The sequence below is a fragment of the Muscardinus avellanarius genome (assembly GCF_963383645.1).
Source record: "Muscardinus avellanarius genome assembly, chromosome: 11".
Taxonomy (NCBI): Eukaryota; Metazoa; Chordata; class Mammalia; order Rodentia; family Gliridae; genus Muscardinus; species Muscardinus avellanarius.
In genome coordinates this window covers 11,806,204-11,824,024 of record NC_137797.1, presented here as the reverse complement: position 1 = coordinate 11,824,024, position 17,821 = coordinate 11,806,204, and the positions used below count along the sequence as shown (strand labels likewise).

Genomic DNA, 17,821 nt, shown 5'->3' with positions numbered 1-17,821 from the left:
AACCTGACTTTCACCCCATTGGAAGTATCCTGTCTGTTTCCTTCTGGAAGGTTTCCTGGGATTGCCCTTTGATTCCTGGAAGACATCGCTATGTGGCGAGGGATGGCACTATTGAGAAGGAACCTCGAGAATTTAGCCTGATTTCTCTTTCTCATTACAGACCGCATTATAGTAGCCTCCAGGAATAAAATCTTCCTTGTCTTTAAAAAATGATAATCTTGTTCTTCACTTAGTGGACTGTGACCTCCTTGAAAGCCCTGTGAAGTTGTCCGATCATATTTGCCTGGTTGCTCATGGAAAATTTCCAAATGACAGTGCCTTAACAGTAGTTTATTTTTCCCTCACAAAAGAGAGGACCAGGAATAGATATCACAGGCTGATACAGTAACTCCAACACTACAAGAGGAATCCAGGCTCCTCTCTTTCCTTTGTGGCACCCTTGCTTATGACGTCCATCCTAAAGATGACCTCATGATCGAAATGGCTGCTGGAGCTCCAGCCATCACTCCTGCGTTGCAGGCTGGAGGAAGGAGGAAAGGCAGAAGGGCAAAAGTGGGCCCTGCCCCCTGAGCTGACTCCCGAAACAGACACGCATAATGCTTCTGCTCACTTCCCCTCAGACAGCCTTTCGTCACACGCCTCGTGACAGGAGAGGGTGAGAAATACACCTTTGTGTTACTGTGGCAACCAGCCCGGCTGAAATGTGGACTTCCGTCACCACGGAGGAAGGGACCACTGGGGAGGTGGCCGGCCTCTGCTTCGGGCTCAGCATCCTTGGGTCTCTTTGACCAGGTCTCAGTTTGTCTCTGCAACTTTCCATGTCCTTGTTCATTTGTTCTGTCTTCAAACACGTGATTTTGTAAGAGACAGTCATTTGTGGTGTTCATTCTGCGATGTGGCCCATGACTGAGTTTTTTTCTAAAAAATGACTCATATCTTTAAACTCCAAGAAGTCTGTTTTGTTTATTTCACAGTAGGGTGTGTGTGTGTGTGTGTGTGTGTGTGTGTGTGTGCTTGTATGTGCATGTCTTGTTTATAAATCGCCCAGTCTGTGGTATTTTGCTATTGCTGCCCTAACAGATTAAGATGTTGGTGCAAGCCAGATGTGGTGGCGCACGCTTGTAATCCCCGCTCTTGGGAGGCGGAGACAGGAGGATCACGCAGGTTCGAAGCCAGCCTCAGCTGGCATAAGAGGCTTAAGAGTCCCGGTCTCCAAATAAAATATAAAATAGGTCTGGGAGTGTATCCTGGAGGTATAAGGCCCCTGGGTTCCATCCCTAATACCACCAAAAAAAAAAAAAGTTGGCGCAAACATTGTATTTTTTGTTTATTTTGTCCTTTGCTTTATAATTCAGTTTAGTTTTTAAAAGTGCAGATTTTCTTGTATGTACTTTTATCAGTTGGTCTCTTCAATTGCCTTTATTCTTAAATAGTTCAAAGGAATTCACTTCTGTGGTTTGATGTTTAATATGATTTAATGTTTGACATTTAAATTTAATTTAGTCCACCGCATGTTTGGGGAATGATGTGAAATGGAGGTTTCGGGTGATTTGGTTATTTTAGCATTTTAAAATATCCCATCATTTCACCTTGCTTACTGATTCATCCTTTATCATAGAGAATGTTCTAGGGTAAAATAGAGTTTGTTTCTAACCAGTATGTCCACTGAAAGATAGATAGATAGATAGATAGATAGATGAAGAGAGAGAGAGAGAGAGAGAGAGAGAGAGAGAGAGAGAGAGAGAGAGAGAGAGAGAGAGAGGATGCGATGATGTGTTGTGCATCTTGAGTGAACTTTCAAAGCACCTTGCAGAAAACAGTAGCCGCCCTGGCCGGCTCTGCTCCCTGGTGCTTCCCAGGGCGGGACTTACTGAAAATGAGGAAATCCCCGCCTCTTCAGGGAAAGGAGAACCTCACAGCGCATCAGGGATGAACTATGGTAAACAGAGCAGAGGTGGGGAGGGCAACAGGCTCAGAAAGTGCGTGACAGAGAGAGAGAGAGAGAGAGAGAGAGAGACAGAGACAGAGAGAGAGACAGAGACAGAGACAGAGACAGAGACAGAGACAGAGAGAGAGATTGATTCTCATACCTCCCAGAAGGCAGCATGGATTCCAACAGCCATTGACTCCCAGGCAGCTGAGGGTCAGAAGTCCATGGGAGCTGGTTACAGATCGAGCCCCAGGCCCCCTCTCGGGAGCCCTCGTCTCTGGCACGGCACACTGGCACCGGGGCGGGCACTACCCCCAAGGTCCCCAAGCCCGCTTCCCTCAGGGCTGCCCCAGGAGCCTGGGGCTCAGGGGAAGGGGCCGTCCCAGGGTGTCATGCATGAGGGCCACCTTCTCTGGTTCTGGGCCCACATCATCGGCTGCTCTGGGCAACTCCCCGCTGACATACCCTCTGCAGGCCCAGGGGATGCAGAATCCCAGAAAGAGAAATCCCAAGAGCGGTGACAAGGGTCAGGATGGCATCCAGCGGAGCAGGAACAAGGACTCTGGGACCATGAGGACACGGGCACCATGATCCCCGCCCGCGCATAGCCAGCACCCACCTGCACCGCACCTGTCCAGGCCGGCTGGAAGATGGCGCTCAGCTGGGGGCTGCTCCACGTGGCCCTGCTGGCGCTGTGCTGGGGGCCCGGAGCTGCAGGGGCAGGTGAGCCTCCCTCTCCTCCCATCCTTGGTGCTAACCCTGTGGACCACCCCACTGCAGCCCCTCAAGAAGCTTGCTGACCCCTCCCCTCCCCTCGCCTCGTCTCCCTGGTCTCCCCCAGCCTCTCCCTGCCCCAGGTCCCTGCTCCTCCTTCCCTGGCCTCCTGGAGGGCCCAGTGGAGGTGGGCACCTCTGTCCACACCTCTCAGTGTGGCCCTCAAGGCCCTGCCTCCAGGCTGCTCTGGCCTCTTCTCTCCCTTCTGCTCCCTGACTGCTGCTCCTCTGAGGCCTCGGGGTCCCCAGACTCTGCTCCTGTGAGGCCCCCGACTTCCAAGATAACCAGGAAGCCACACTCCCTTCCCAGCCAGAGAGCAGGGCACGGCCGGTGGACCTGGGCTCAGGGGCAGGGCCCGTGGCTGACCCATGGCCTGGTCCTGCAGGGCCTGGAGCAGCCACGCCAGGGGCCCAGGAAGGAGCTGAGAATCATCTGGAATCTTGTTGTGTCAGGAGAGGGCTGTCCACACCCCCCCCATCAGAGCCCCCACTTCTCACAGGCCCAGGGCCTCTGCGGGAGTCGGGAACCCCCTTCCCAGGGCTGGGGTGGTGATGAGGACACTGAGGGCAGAGAGGTGACCCTGCTCCTCTGCCCAGCAGAAACCATCCCGCTGCAGACCCTACGCTGCTACAACGACTACACCAGCCACATCACGTGCAGGTGGGCGGACACCCAGGATGCCCAGCGGCTGCTCAACGTGACCCTCTATCGCCAGGTGAATAGGTGAGTGGCCCCATGCGGGGTCCAGCTGGGGGCTGTGTCCGTTGTGCTGGTGTGGGGCCGTGGAGTAGACAGGGACACAGCAGGTCAGCATCGTGCTGGCCAGAACACAGGATGGGGGAGGACGGCGGCCCCAGGAGCCCTGCTGGGCCCGGGCGCTGGTGTCTGATGTTGGGGTCCTGGGCCCAGCCATCCACACTAACCCTGGTGCTGAGGACAGTAATGGCGACCATCTTTTATTTTGTCTCTTTAGTTTGTAGTTTAACAAACTTTCCCCACATGGCTTCTCTTGGTTCACCCTCCCTGAGAGCTGGGTGAGGCAGGGACACCAAGCTCAGCTCTCAGAGGACCAATCAAGTCTCACGTTGCACAGGCTTGTAATCCTAGGATTGGGGAGGCTGAGACAGGAGGATCATGGTTTGTGGACAGCCTCAGCTACTTAATGAGGCCCTTTGCAACTCAGTGAGACCCTGATTCAAAATAAAGAATAAAAAATAGGGCTGGGCTTTTTTTTTTTTTTTTTTTTTTTTTTTTGGTGGTACTGGGGTTCCTGAAAACCCTTCTACCTCCGCGCTACACTCCCAGACCTATTTTGTATTTTTATTTGGAAACAGGGTCTCTTAACGCTTGTACTCCCCGCGCTTGGGAGGTGGAGACAGTAGGATTGTCCAGGTTCAAAGCCAGCCTCGCTGGCTTAAGAGACCCTGTTTCCAAATAAAAGTATAAAATAGGTCTGGAGTGTAGCCCGGAGATAGAAGGGCTTCCAGGAACCCCAGTACCACACATATATATAGGGTTGGGGATGTAGCTCTGAGATAGAATGCCCCTGGGTTCCATCCCCAGTACTGAAAAAAAAAAAAAAAAAAGACGTCACCTCTTGGGTAATAGGAGCCTCTGACTCCAGATGTCCTCGACCAAATCCAGCTGTCACCCTGGAGACGCTTCTGCCTATCTTTCTCCTTTAACCTAGCTAAATGGGCAGATACAGCAGTTCCCGCTAAGCAACCGAGAGAGATGTCGTTGGCTTTTGCAATCTCACTGTCCTTTCTTCCCCGCTGCAGCATCTGGTCCATCAGCAAATGCTGTCAAATTTATCTCCAAATAGCATGCGAATCTGGCCAGTGCTGACACCCCCTCCCCGGCCCAGATAACTTCCTGTCACTTGGATGGACCAGAAGCCACTTACGGCTCTCCCTGTCCCCACCCACTGCCCACTCCACACAGCCCAGCACCCAGAGGGATTCCTTGAAAAGCTCCATCAAAAGATGCCACTCTTTTCTCTGCTCATAAAGCCATAAGCCTTCACCACTAACTCGAGTGAAATCCGAACTCCCCAAGTGATGAGCCCCCGATCTGTTTTGCTTATTGTACACTAGCCGATACGCAGAGACATTTTGCGTGGAAATCTTTTTTTCTTGGAAACCAAGAAGGACAAGTGGCTATCGCCAGCAAAGGCCACCTTGATTAGGAGTGGCAAAGCCGAGGCTTATCTGGGGACTTGGGGGGAGTATCTTCTTAGCCTCAGACAGGGGGCTGCCTGGCCTGGTCACAAGTCCCATGACCTCTCCAACGCACGTGCGGTCGTTGTCTGAGGTCCACGAGATGTGTGGGTTCTGTAAATATAGAGAAAACTTGCTAATCAGTAAATTTTATGACTTGTGTCTTTGTGTGTGTGTGTGTGTGTGTGTGTGTGTGTGTGTGTGTGTGTGTAGTCCAGGGGCTTTCTATCTCCAGGATATACTCCCAGACCTATTTTTTATTTTATTTGGAAACAGGGTCTCACTAAGTAGTTAAGGCTGGCTTCAAACCTGCACGATCCTCCTGTCTCAGCCTCCCAAGAACTGGGATTGCAAGCGTGCGCCACTACGCTTAGCTGACTTGTGTCTTTTTAATATTACAGTCCCAGGAATAGTTAACCTGGAAGTTTAAGGCACAGACCGTAGGGAAGTAGAAAGCAACATTTGCGGAGAACAGTTTCAACCCCTTAGACGGCTTCCTTAGACGGCTTCCGTCGGAGGAGCCCTCCCCAGCCAAGCCGGCGGGCGCAGAGTAATAGATGGCTCAGCCCTGCGACCTCTCAACCAGTGATTTTTAAAGTCACCTCAAAGCCAGTGAAGCTGGCGAGTTTATTTAGGCTTCCCTCAGTGACGCTTGGATATCTTGCAAGCTCTTTGTGATCAGGTCAGTAACTAGCCTCCCGCCTCTCATGCTCACACACACCGCCGGTGCACGCTGGTTCTCTGCCTCATCAAGCAGCACGCCTAACCTGTGCCTGCCCCCGGGACTTTGCACTTGCAGTGCCCATTTCTGAAACCCTCTTTCCCCAGAATGTGTATGTTCTCTCTCCCAAGTGGTCAGAAATTCTCCCCAGATGTCACCTTCTCCGTGAAGCCTTCTCAGTCCCCTACAACATACTGCATCCCGCACCCCAAAAACTCCCAGCCTCCCCATCCGCCACCCTAGCTTATTTGTCTAAAGGAAGGTCTCTCCCTTTTGCAAACTGTCTGTCATTCAGCAAGCTGCCCGGTGCCTCCTTCCCCGGGAGGCAGCTCGCGGGCAGGGCTCTGTGCACACTGCTTCCTGACGGCCCCTGACCCTGCACAGAGCCCAGCACGTGGTGCCACTCGGTTGATATCTGCTTCCCTCTCATGCAGGGACCCTCCACAGCCAGTGTCCTGCCACATCAGTAAGGACCAGCCCCCGGCAGACTGCCCGCCTCCCCGCTGTGTGCCCAGGAGCTGTGTCATCCCCTACCAGCTTTTTGTCCTCGCTGACGAGGACTACTACTCCTTCCGACCAGACCGGCCTCTGGACGTCCAGCTCACAGTTACGCTGAGCCAGCACGGTGAGGGCCGGGGGCACGCAAGGGCTGGGCTCCTGTCTAGACAGGGGGCTCCAGGGGGGACAGGCTGCAGGAGATGGGCCAGGGAGCGAGGGTCTCCGAGGCTGGAGACTGCCCCGGGGCTGGGATGGGGTGTGGGTGCTCAGGACAGAGGCGCGGGGGCAGGTGCGCTGTGAGGTCCCGCCATGGCTCCTCCCCAGCCCAGTGCTCCTGCCACCTGCCGAGCCCCTGGCCTCCAGCCCCAAAGGCCCCTCCAAAGAGAACCGTTCCCTGGACTCCCAGGGAATCGGAGCAGCTGATAGGACCCATTGTCTTTATTACCACTGAGTTGCAGTGGCGGTGACGGGTCAGATTGTCCACAGGCCCCCTCTGCACCAGACAGGGAGCTGTCTCCTGTTCCCTCGATGGGCCCGAGGGTGCACTGCGGCCCTGCAGGCCCACGGAGCCATCACGGTCTCCCGAGGGTGCAGATGATCATTGTGCACAGCTAGGCTTTATTTGGGTCTATAATAGAAAGAAATATAGCCAGCATTTCAAACTCATGGATTCAAGGAACTCATTGCTCAGAAGGAGGATAAATTTTAAAAAGGAAACGGTCTAGTAAACCTTTGCGGTGTCGTGAAACCTGTGGTGTGATTGGCTGCTCTGGGAGGCTGCCGCTCTTTTGCCTCCCAGAACTACACTAGGTTTGGGGGCTGCTGCCACAGCCTCTTGAAACGGAGACAAGGAAGCGCACGCGTGTAACCGCAGTGTTAGGGAGGCTGGGAAAGGAGGATCTGGTTTACAGCCAGCCTCAGCAGCTTGTGAGGCCCTCTGCAACCTACTGAGACCTTGTTTCAAAATAAAAGAATAAAATAGGGCTAGGGTTATACTCAGAGGTGGGGCCCAGGCAGGTCAACCTTCTGCCTGGATCCTGCCCTGCTACTGGGCAGTGTCGAGCGGGGAGGGCTCCACTCTACCTCCGGCCACTGCAAAGAAGCTGTTGCCAGGAAGAAGCCTGGGTCAGACCACCAGGAATTTCTGTGAAACCATGTTTTTAAACACACACTTGGTGGAGGACAGGGTCCCTTCCCTAGAGGAGCTCAGAGCTGCAGACAGAAGGGACCAGGACACACTGGACATTGTCTCATGTGTGTGCATGCAGGGCAAAGGGCAGAGGGCAAGGGGCACGAGGGCAAAGGACAGCTTTCAGAAGGAAGAAGCTTTGCATCTGAGTTTGGGAGGCCGGTAGGGAGCAGAGGGGAGGCGCGTGCGCAGAGGCGGAGGCTCGGGACGCACAGCGTGCGCCCTGGTCATTGTGTGGGCTGAGCATCAAGTTCCAGGGGGCTGGAGAGTGGCGGGGAGAAGTGGGTTTGCAAACTGGTTCAGAGCCCGGAGAGGCTTCCACGTCCTGCAAGGGAGTGATGAGGAGCCACAGCACACGATCGGGTATTAGTGTGAGGCAGGTGACGCGCAGAGGGAGGCTGAGCCGGAATGTGACCTGAGGCAGCCAATGGCAGGGAGAATCCTAAGGACCTGGGGCATGGCGTCCTCATCTGGCAGAGGCCGGGGAACGAGGACATGGGAGAGGCGGTCATAGCGGGCGTGCAAAGTCCATTCTTGTACTCTTTCTTTCCTTTTCTTCTTTTTTTATTTTTTGCAGTAGTGGGGATGGAACCCAGGGGCATTCTACCTCCGAGCCCTGTTTCTTTAGTTAATTTTTATTTTTAAAACAGGGTCTCACTGAGTTGCAAAGGGCCTCGCTAAGTAGCTGAGGCTGTCCGTGACCCGCGATCCTCCAGTCTCAGCCTCCTGAGTGCTGGGATTACAAGCGTGCCCACCACGCCCGGCCTGGACTCTTTCTTTCACGGCACACCTATGTACAGCAGGAAAGCAAGCCAGCTGGTAGCTGCCCCGGGAGCTTGGGACCTGGAAACAGGGACAGCGTCTCGAGGGGATGGAGATGGCTCCTGGAGCTTGTGTTGGTGGGATGGCATCACCAGCTAAGGCACACTGATGCGGAATCGGGGAGACTGGGAGGTGCAGACGGGCAGAGAGGCATCTGCTCTCGCCGAGGCCCCCACAGTGGAGTCCCTGAGCATTCGCTCCTCTAACACTCTCTCCATCTGTAAAACAAGTCGATGGGACGAAATCACTTCAATCAGATGAAATGTTTTACTGAGATCTCACTCTGATTAGTTGGTGGCAGCTTCCTAGAGCTCTGTGCTGAGACGGCACCAATGCCACATCAGACTCCATGGCTTGGCGTGCGGTGATCAGCTAGTGATGCCTGTCCCAGCTGCAGGCGGGATGGGTGGTATCTGTGCTATGTGCCTGCCCTCCCGGGTTTAGGGGTGGGTGCCAACAGGTGTGTGCTTGGGAGGCTGACAGGATGATCTAACAGGAGATCTAGGGACGGCGGGCATGCATTAATTTACTCATTCATTCACCCATGAACCTAGAACATAGCACGTACACTAGAGGAGACTCATTTATGGTGGTTTTACTTTACTTTGGTCTTCAGGAGGAACCCAGGCCCTTAGCTGGTCTGGAGATAGGGGAGAGTCAAGTGGGCAGCAGGAGTGGTGTGGCTCGCAGCGCCCTCTGCTGGCCAGGAGGCCTCACTGTGCAGGCCAGGCAGGAGGAGGCCCACTGGGTCTGGCTTGCAGCCCTCTTGGGCCACTTGCATAAGCAGCCTGCATGAATGTCGCTGCTTCACATGCTCCCCACAGACTTGCAGAGGGGCTGGGGCTGCAGAGGAGCAGGTCTGGCCTGGACCCAAGTGTGTGCACACGGAAGGCCAGCCCGCAATCTGTCCCCACAGCCCGCCAGCCCTCACCGCCCTCTGCCTCCTTCCCCTGCAGTGCAGCCCCCGCCGCCCCACCACCTCCAGCTCAGCACTGCTGGGGACAGTGTCCTGCTGACCTGGAGTGTGGCCCATGGGGGGCCCCGGACGTCCTGGCTGCTGCAGAAGGACCTGGAGTTTGAGGTGGCCTATAAGCGACTCCACGACTCCTGGGAGGTAGGGTGCCCGGCCAGCGCTGCGGAGCCCCAGGGCACCACTGGGCGGTCCTCCTGCAGCTCTCTCTCCACAGGATGCCTCCACCCTCCACTCCAATTCCTCCGGGGCCATCCTGGGGCCAGCGCACCTCCTGCCCAGCAGCACCTACGTGGCCCGAGTGCGGACGCGGCTGGCCCCAGGCTCGGGCTTCTCGGGCAGGCCCAGCCGGTGGAGCCGCGAGGTTCGCTGGGATTCGCAGCCAGGTACCAGAGTCCAGGCAGCAGAGGGGCCTCTGGGGTGGGGCGGCTCCCCAGGGCACCTGGGCAGTTGGGTCTTTGTGGGCACCTGCTGCCACATGCTCTTCTGAGAGTGCCCGGGGCCAGCCCCATGTCCAGGGGACTCTTTCCAGCTCACTGTGTCTTGGGCACCTCGGGCTCCATGCCCTGCACACTTTCTGCTGGTAGCAGTGACAGTCGTACTCAGGGCAGCGTTATCACCAGCTGTGTGGTCATGAGCACTTCCCAGAGCACGGCTGGCCTGCCCCGCTGTGTTCTGTCCCCCGCACACTAAACCTGCCAGACCATCCCCTGCCCCCAGGACGGACTAGACGTTCCTGGATTCTGGCCCAAGACCAGCCAGGACCTCTCTGTGCTGAGACCCATGGGGCCCCCAGAGGTTGGCACGACTCAGGAGAGTGACCGGCTCTCTCCCGCCCAGGGGACGAGGCCCAGCCACACAACCTGCGGTGCCTCTTTGACGGGGCCCATGTGCTCAGCTGCTCCTGGGAGGTGAGGTCCCCGGTGACCAGCTCCGTCTCCTTCAGCCTGTTCTACAGGTCCAGCCTGGAAGCCAGGTGAGTGACCCTTCCATCCTGCCCTGCTCTGGGCCTTTTCCTGGCCCAGCCTCCTCCTGTGCCCAGGGCTCTGGCGGAAGCCGCGGCTCCGCAGAGGTTCCAGGCCCCTGCGGTCGTTCCTGAGTCCCTGCCCTCAGCCTGCTGTGCTCCTCAGGGAGAAGGAGTGCTCCCCACTGCAGAAGGAGGAGCTCGGCCTCTACACTCGGCAGCGATGCCACATACCTGTGCCCAACCCCGGCACCCACGGCCAGTACGTGGTCTCCGTGAGGCCGCGGAGGGAGGAGAAGTTCATAAAGAGCTCAGCCAACAGTGAGTCCACCCAGCATCCTGTGGGCGTCTCGGGACTTCACTAGATCTTTAGAACCGATTCTAGAACCCGCATAACCCAGGCTTCCTCCTGGACCAGGCTTCAAGTCTGCCACTTTCAAAGGAAAGTCCAGTGGTCTAAGGTGAACACGAGTTTTTCTGGGCATCTCCTGGGATTTTTCAGGACACAGTGATACTGGAAGGACTGACTAGACTCTGAAGGAGGGCCCAAAGGATGGTTGCCAGGAACTGGACTTTAAACCTGCTTCCTCCTCCTCTGGCCTCTGCCACTTCTCCAACTATGCTCCAGAGAGAGCTCCTCCTTCAGGCCACAAATCCCTCTTCTATTCCCTGATTGGATTTTTCATTTGCTGATTGTAAAGTCGGCCTCCCACTCATCCGCTGAATCTTCAAAACAGTGATCCATGATTCACTTTTGAGGTGGGGCTGGAGCTTGTAATAAATCGAGGGTCCTACCTGTCTCAAGAAGACCAAGTACTTCCGGTCACTCTTTAGTGACATCAAAGGCAGCAACCAGTTTGCCTACGTGACCTGGGTTCAAATCCACTGTCCTCCACCGCCCTGGGCAAAAATCTTCCTACAATTCAATTGCACAAAATACACAAAGGGCTTAGAGTGCCTGGCGCAGAGACAGTTCAACAAATGATAGCCGCTGGTACTGCTTTTATAAAAAGCCCCACGAAGTCATGGCGGTTACGGGCATTCTCTTTTTCTTTCCTTTCCCGTTGGTAGATTGGGTGAGCGCTTACTTAAAGTTGCACAGAGAGTCAGGGGTAATCGAGGGTGCAGTGCAGAACTTCTGAGTCCATGCCCAGCTTTTCCTTTCTGTGTCCTTTGCATTATCCAACCTTGACAAAGGGGCTATACCTTTTGGCCAGGCCACAGTGTGGATGGGGAGAGAGTTGCTCCCGCCCCTGTGGATGAGTCTGTGGCACCAGAGGAAGGAGGAGCAGGACAGGGCTGGGACCTGAGGCCTTGGGCTAGGGAGGACGAAGCCTGTGGCCATCGTGGATCTCAGGAGACGTTGCACAGGAGGACGGACGTCATGGTCACCCTAAAAGCCTCCCTCCCTCAGTCCAGATGGCCCGTCCGACCCTCAATGTGACCAAGGAGGAGGATAGCTACATCCTACGCTGGCAAGCAGAGAAGATGTACTACACACACATCGACCACACGTTCCAGGTCCAGTACAGGAAGGACGCGGCCGAGTGGGAGGTGAGAGCTGGGACGGAGGCCCGTATGGGGAACAGCAGGAGAGGGACGCGGGGCCCCTTGGGGAGGTCATGGTGACCATATCCAGTGTGGTCAGCAAGTCATGGTCCCTCCTCCTGATAAAGAGCCTGGGGCTCGGGGTGATGTGACGGGGTCACATGAAATCAGCCGACCTGAAATGTAGGAGACAGAGACCCTGAGGGCAGGCGGGCTGAGAACACCAGGGGAGGGTTCTCAGAAGCCACAGGCCTGGGGACATGGCCTCAGAGCCGCCTAAGGACCCGGCGCAGGCCTGAGCACAGAGCTGCCCTGGGCACCAGGAGGCACAGGTTCCTCCCCACCGGGCTTGGGCAGTCCTTGGACGTGGACACAGACCCCAGGCTCCGCAGAGCAGGGAAGGAAGCCACGGAGCCAGGCTCAGACCCCCAGGCTGGGAATGGGGAAACTGAGGCCAGGGGGTGGGTCAGTGTGCAAATGGGGGAGGGAGAACCTGGAGCTGAGTTCACCTGCACAGTTACTGAAACAGCCATAATGTGGGTACAGACCGCACCCTAACACCTAGGCGTCATAAGAGCCTCCAGACAGGGGGATGAGGAGGCTCCTGGGTCCCAGGTCTGGCCATTGTTCCCGGCACTATGAGAGCGAGCGTCCAGGCCCGGGCAGAGTGCATGCTGCAGCGGACACTGGAGCGGGGGGCCCAGGGTGAGCCTGGCTACGGGAGGACCCAGGGGCCCAGGGAGCCTCGGGTGCAGTGCAGGCAGGAGGCGTCGTGGCTGCGCCCTGCTCCCTCCGGGGCCTCTGCTCACACACCTGCTCCCGCAGGACAGCGCGACGGAGACCCTGCAGAGCGCCCACAGCATGCCCCTGCCAGCCCTGGAGCCGTCCACCACGTACTGGGCCCGGGTGAGGGTCAGACCCAGCCCTGGCGCCTACGACGGGGTCTGGAGCGAGTGGAGTGAGGAACGCTCCTGGACCACGCAGTGGGGTACGCACCCGCCATCGACCCTGCGGGCATGGCTACTATACGAGGGCCTGGGAGCGGTGGGCACCGAGCCCGTCCTGCCCGTCCTCCTCCCGGGCCAGCCACTAGGCACAGGAGCGCTCAGGAGAGCAGCTCAGCACCGTGCCTGCTCCGGCTGGGCGCAGGCCCCTGGTGACATGGCCCCGGCTTCACTAGCCTTGGTCACCCACCGTCTGGTCCTGTGCCATGGTGGTGATGTTGGTGACGTCATGAGGAGCTGCAGCCCGGGGCTGGGATTGGAGAGGGCTGGAGATTCTGTCTCCCCACTCCCCATGCTGGCTACCTTACTTGACGGCTCTCCCCCATAGTGACCACCTGGACTCACGTACCTGCCAGACAAGGCCTGGGTGTTTATAGAGAGGATGGGGAGGCGCGGAGAGTGCCCGTCCTCAGCCAGCCTTGTGCAGGGGCCAGGGATACAGGAGGACCAGGCAGAGAGGAGGGCTGCAGCCGCTGCCCGGGGCATGAGGGGCTCCGGGGGCCCAGACAGTGGTGCCCAGGTGACCCTGCAGGAAGTGCCAGGGACTCTGGGCCTTCATACCTGCTGACCACTGGCACTGGCCTTTCCTCTATACCTCACCAATCCTGCACCTGGAGGCCTGGTGCATGGGCTGCCTCATACAGGAGGCCCGCAGGATGGCCAGGCAGAAACCCATCAGCTTTAGGGACAGTCTCAGCCCTCCTGAGCCTCCTCGCACACCCAGTACCCTCATCCCTGAGGCAGGATCAGAACCCTGCCTCCTCCTGGCAGTGCCCACACGTGCTCCCCCGTCCTGAGCCTCCGGCCCTTTCATCCCCACCTGTCTCCTCCTCCTCCGCAGCACTGCCCGCGTGGGTGCTTCCGCTGGTCCTGGTCATCCTCACCCTCACCCTAGTGCTGGTCCTGCGTGTCTGCGGCCTCTACGGGTACAGGTAAGGCCCCGGGCTGGCTCCTCCATCCCTGCTCCACCACCCCGGCCGCAGTGTCCCCTGTGCTGGGCCGTGGGTGCCTGGCCTTGCGGTCTCTGGCCACTGCCCCCTCCCTATGCCTTGTAGGCTGAACAGGAAGTGGAAGGAGGCCATCCCCAACCCCAGCAAGAGCCGCCTGCTCCAGGTAGGATGGACAGAGGGCTGCTCTGCCACTGAGTGTGTCCCTCCGTTGCCCCTCCCCTCTGTGGGTGTCAGGTGTGGCCTGCGCAGCTGGCCCCTAGCTTGGAGAGTGGGATGAGCTGGATGCTGTCCCTGGTCACCTGGAGCAGCAGCAGCACCCTGACCACAGCTCTGCCTGGGTGGATGAGGGACAGGAGGCAGGCGGGCCAGGGCCAGAGCCAGGGAGGAGGCCCGGCTCCTGGGGTGAGTTTAGGATGCCACTGCTGGGGTGGACGGAGAGTGCTGCTCCTGGAGGGGCCAGGGAGGGGGTCTGCAGGTTAGTGGCAGGAGGCAGTTCAGAGTGAGAGGCCGGGCCCTCGTGGTAGTGAGGACCACGGAGCTCTGTGGGCTGGCCGCAGGTGGTTTGGCCTGTGCTGGGGCAGGGCGGGTGTGGCCCCCAGGTCAGAGAAGTCTCCTGTCCTCCCGTGCTTGGGAACCCAGGGAAGGCACAGCCCTCTCAGGACCTCTCTTTCCTGGCCTTGGAAGCCCCAGCGGCTCCCGGCCACGTGGAGAGTCTCCCCAGGGCTCATGGAATCCCTCTGCCCTCCACCTGTCCCCACTCCCCACCCCAGCTCAAAGGTCCTCTGTCCTCCAGGACTGGAGTGCAGGGCTCTGGCTCCAGGCCAGCCCATGGGGCTTCCCCAGCGGCAGCCCTCCCCAGAGGCCATGGGACAGCGGCCCCCCTGAGCTGGAGAGGTGAGTGTGGCTCTAGCTGGCGCTGGCTTGTGGGGAGCAGGTGGGGACACCTGCAGTGTGCGGCTGGGGCTCCCAGGAGGGGCCTGGCTCACTGCGAAGGACCCAGGGAGGGTGGTTCACCTGAAGTGGATGGCCCTTGGGTGGGCAACAGGAAGACCTTCCTGACTGCCAGGTAAGGGAGAAAGGTCAGGGGCTGGGCAGAGGCAGGAGAGTGGAGAGACAGCCTGTCCCGCCCTGCTGCCCAGGAGGCCCCACACTGCAGGAGCCTCTGCGGTGTCTGCGGGTGTAGACCTGGGCTCACTTGTCAGGGAGTGTTTGTGGGAGCAGGGAGGACGGAGCCACAGACAAGCTAGAACTGCACACAGATGGGGCCCAGGACGCTGGGGAGCCCAGCATAGTGCCCCCACCCGCGACTCCCTGTTCTTTCTGAGAGGCTGGGGGAGGTCGCCCCACAGCACCCATACCTGTCCTGTGCAGGCGCTGTACGTGCCGCCCTGGTGGTCCCCATGTGTCAGTCTCTGTTCTCCCCACAGGGTATTCTCTGCAGAGTTTGGGGACAGTGAGGTGTCACCGCTCACCATAGAGGACCCTAAAGTTGTCTGTGATCCACCTCCTGGGCCTGATATCACCCCAAACACCTCGGGTCTGTCCGTGGAGCAGCCCGCTGCGTCCCCGCCCAGCCTTCCAGCCCCCTGCGGCAGGCCTGGGAGCCGGCTTCCCAGCTTTGACTTCAATGGCCCCTACCTGGGACCGCCCCACAGCCGCTCCCTGCCTGACCTCGGGGGCCAGCTGGCACCCCCCCAGAGCCACGAGCCAGCACCTGCGGGCTCCCTGGAGTACCTGTGTCTGCCACCTGGGGGACAGGTGCAGCTGGTCCCCCTGGCCCAGGTGATGGGGCAGGACCAGGCTGTGGACGCAGAGTGTCAGCCCAGCCTGGGGGCTGAGATGAAGCCCTCCCTGGAGACCGGGGCCGTTCCTGCCCTGCTGGCATCTCAGCTGGGAATGGACACACAGGACCCCAAGGACACCCCAGGGGCTCTGCCCTCCAGCTCTGTGGACCCCGATGATGGCCCAGGGGCTCTGCCATCCAGTCCTGGGTACCCCAAGGATGGCCCAGGGGCTCTGCCCTTCAGCCTTGGGCACCCCAAGGACGGCCCAGGGCCTCTGTCCACCAGCTCTGGGCACACCGAGGATGGCCCAGGGGCTCTGCCCTTCAGCCCTGGGCACCCCAAGGACAACCCAGAGGCTCTACCTTCCAGCTCTGGGCACCCTGAGGACGGCCCAGGAGCTCTGCCCTCCAATTCTGGGAACCCCAAGGACCCTGCTGTGTCCTCTGCTTATGTCTCTGCAGACCTGGCTCTCCCCCTGCCCACAGGGGCCCCTGCTCCCCCTTCGGGCCTCCCCTCCCACCAGAACCCCGGCCTCTGTGCCAGCCCACCTGGGCAGCCTCCCGGAGCCCCAGCCCCAGGGAAGCCAGGGTTTGAGGGCTACGTGGAACTCCCTGCAAGCACAAGCCTGTCCCCTGAAGCCCCTCAGGGCTGTCCTGACCCCCCTCCATCCAGCAGCCCCACCCCGAGCCCTGGGGAGGATGTGACCCCTGTGTCCCCACACATTGAGGGGCTCCTTGTCCTGCAGCAAGTGGGTGACTATTGCTTCCTCCCTGGCCTTGGGATGGGCCCTCTCTCCCCCCGGAGCAAGCCCTCATCCCCAGGACTCTGTCCTGAGCTTGGGGGCCTGGACCAGGTTTCTCCAGTCAAGAGGCTTCCATGCCAGCCCACACCCCAGGTGCCAGCCATCCAGTTCTTCAAGTCCCTGAAGCACCAGGACTACCTGTCCCTGCCCCTGTGGGATGTCAGCGGGCCGCGGCAGGTGTACTGAGGCCCTGCAGACCTCTCCAGTGGGCCCACCCCAGTCATCTCCGTAGCCACAAGCGGCTTCTGTGCCAAGAGCCACGGGGACCTGGAGAGGCCTCTGCAGCCCCAAGACCTGCAGCACATCCCTTCTCTACAGGTTCTGAAGGGTCAGAGCTGTCCACGGACATTCACCCACCTCCCTCACGGGTTCCTTTTTATCAGCTCTCCTGGCTGTGGCCAGAGCTTCCTTCTGTTTTCCCTGATTCCCCTGAGACTGGGGTCTCAGCTGAGCCTGTTTTGAGAATGAGACCTGTCTGGTGTGTTTGAGGACCCAGCTGCCTGTGGCCAACAGGCATCGGTATAAAAGGCGCGCTTTGAGCCCAAGCGTAGCAGGCACCGGGAGGCATCTCAGGGGATGGACCTTGCCAGGGACCCAGGGAATGGTCACGCTCATGACAGCCTCGGGTCGTCCCCAACCTACCTCTGTTGTCTGTCCAGAACACTGCGTGGTGGACGGGGCCTGCAGGCCAGTGTGCCGGGCTGTGAGCTCCAGAGGAACCCTGCCAGGCCTCGCAGGGGTAACTAGGGGGGATCATTTCAGAGAACTGGGGGCCTCTGGCCAGGTGGAAAAATCACCAATTTGGGCAGTGCCAGGTGATGGTCACAGTTACAGCCAGGCCCATGGGACAGGAAGGAAACCAGAACCCACACGGTCAACTACAGGAAGATTGGGAAAAAATTCTCCATAGAGGAAAAAGAGAAATGATCCAAGAGCATCTCTGCCTTGGGATGGACAAGCTGCCCTCTCTCCAGAGAGATGGCCCGACCGTGGCTCCCACTGGCGACAGGTGGATAGTGGTGGGTCCATGTCTGGGCCGGCTCTGGGGATTATGGTTCTTTGAAATCTTCACTTTTCTGATCTGCAACAACAACAACAACAATAATAGCATTACATTGTTTTAGATTGTATTACCTGGTCATTATCAAATTTGCACATATTTGTGTATGCGTCTGGTGTATTGCCTTTATTTTATTTTATTTTCCTTTAGCTGGACTAAGCCCCTCGAGGTCTTGGTTTCACTGGGTGTTACCTTTTCCAAACTATTCACACGTGGCCTTATCACGGGTGCAAACTGCTCTCACCGTTCCCTCTTTGCCTTGTAACGGTGTCGGTGGCCGGTGGTGGGCCCATCGTCCTAGCCCTGGTGGTCCCTGGCTGCCTCTCAACCATTGGTGCCAAGCTTAACAAAGGCTTTTTCCCCGGAAAAGTCCTATTCGTGCTCATTTTTATTGTCCCAAGTTTCTACTCTGAGCTACACCCCTACCCGTATTTGTTATTTTAAAACAGGATCTCGCTGAGTTGCAAAGGGCCTCACTAAGTAGTAGCCGAGGCTGTCGACGGACGACGACGCTCCTGTCTCAGCCTGCCAGTGCTGCGATTACGAGCGTGCGCCACCACTTCCGCTCACTTGTCCATTCTTGGTC

The 17,821-nt window shown here is 58.2% G+C and overlaps 1 protein-coding gene across 1 annotated transcript; it reads left to right on the top strand.

Annotated features, from left to right (window-relative positions):
- Nucleotides 1-2,580: 2,580 nt before the first annotated feature.
- LOC308269413 (cytokine receptor common subunit beta-like) lies at nucleotides 2,581-16,361 on the top strand (the record flags this gene model as incomplete). The annotated part of the gene is made up of 14 exons (XM_080704797.1): nucleotides 2,581-2,653; nucleotides 3,301-3,427; nucleotides 6,079-6,269; nucleotides 9,110-9,267; nucleotides 9,341-9,509; nucleotides 9,964-10,099; nucleotides 10,254-10,408; nucleotides 11,502-11,641; nucleotides 12,461-12,623; nucleotides 13,481-13,571; nucleotides 13,695-13,752; nucleotides 13,824-13,991; nucleotides 14,383-14,483; nucleotides 15,017-16,361. 14 exons carry the CDS (start codon nucleotides 2,581-2,583, stop codon nucleotides 16,359-16,361), a joined length of 3,075 nt encoding a protein of 1,024 aa, XP_080560923.1.
- Between the last annotated feature and the right edge of the window lie 1,460 nt (nucleotides 16,362-17,821).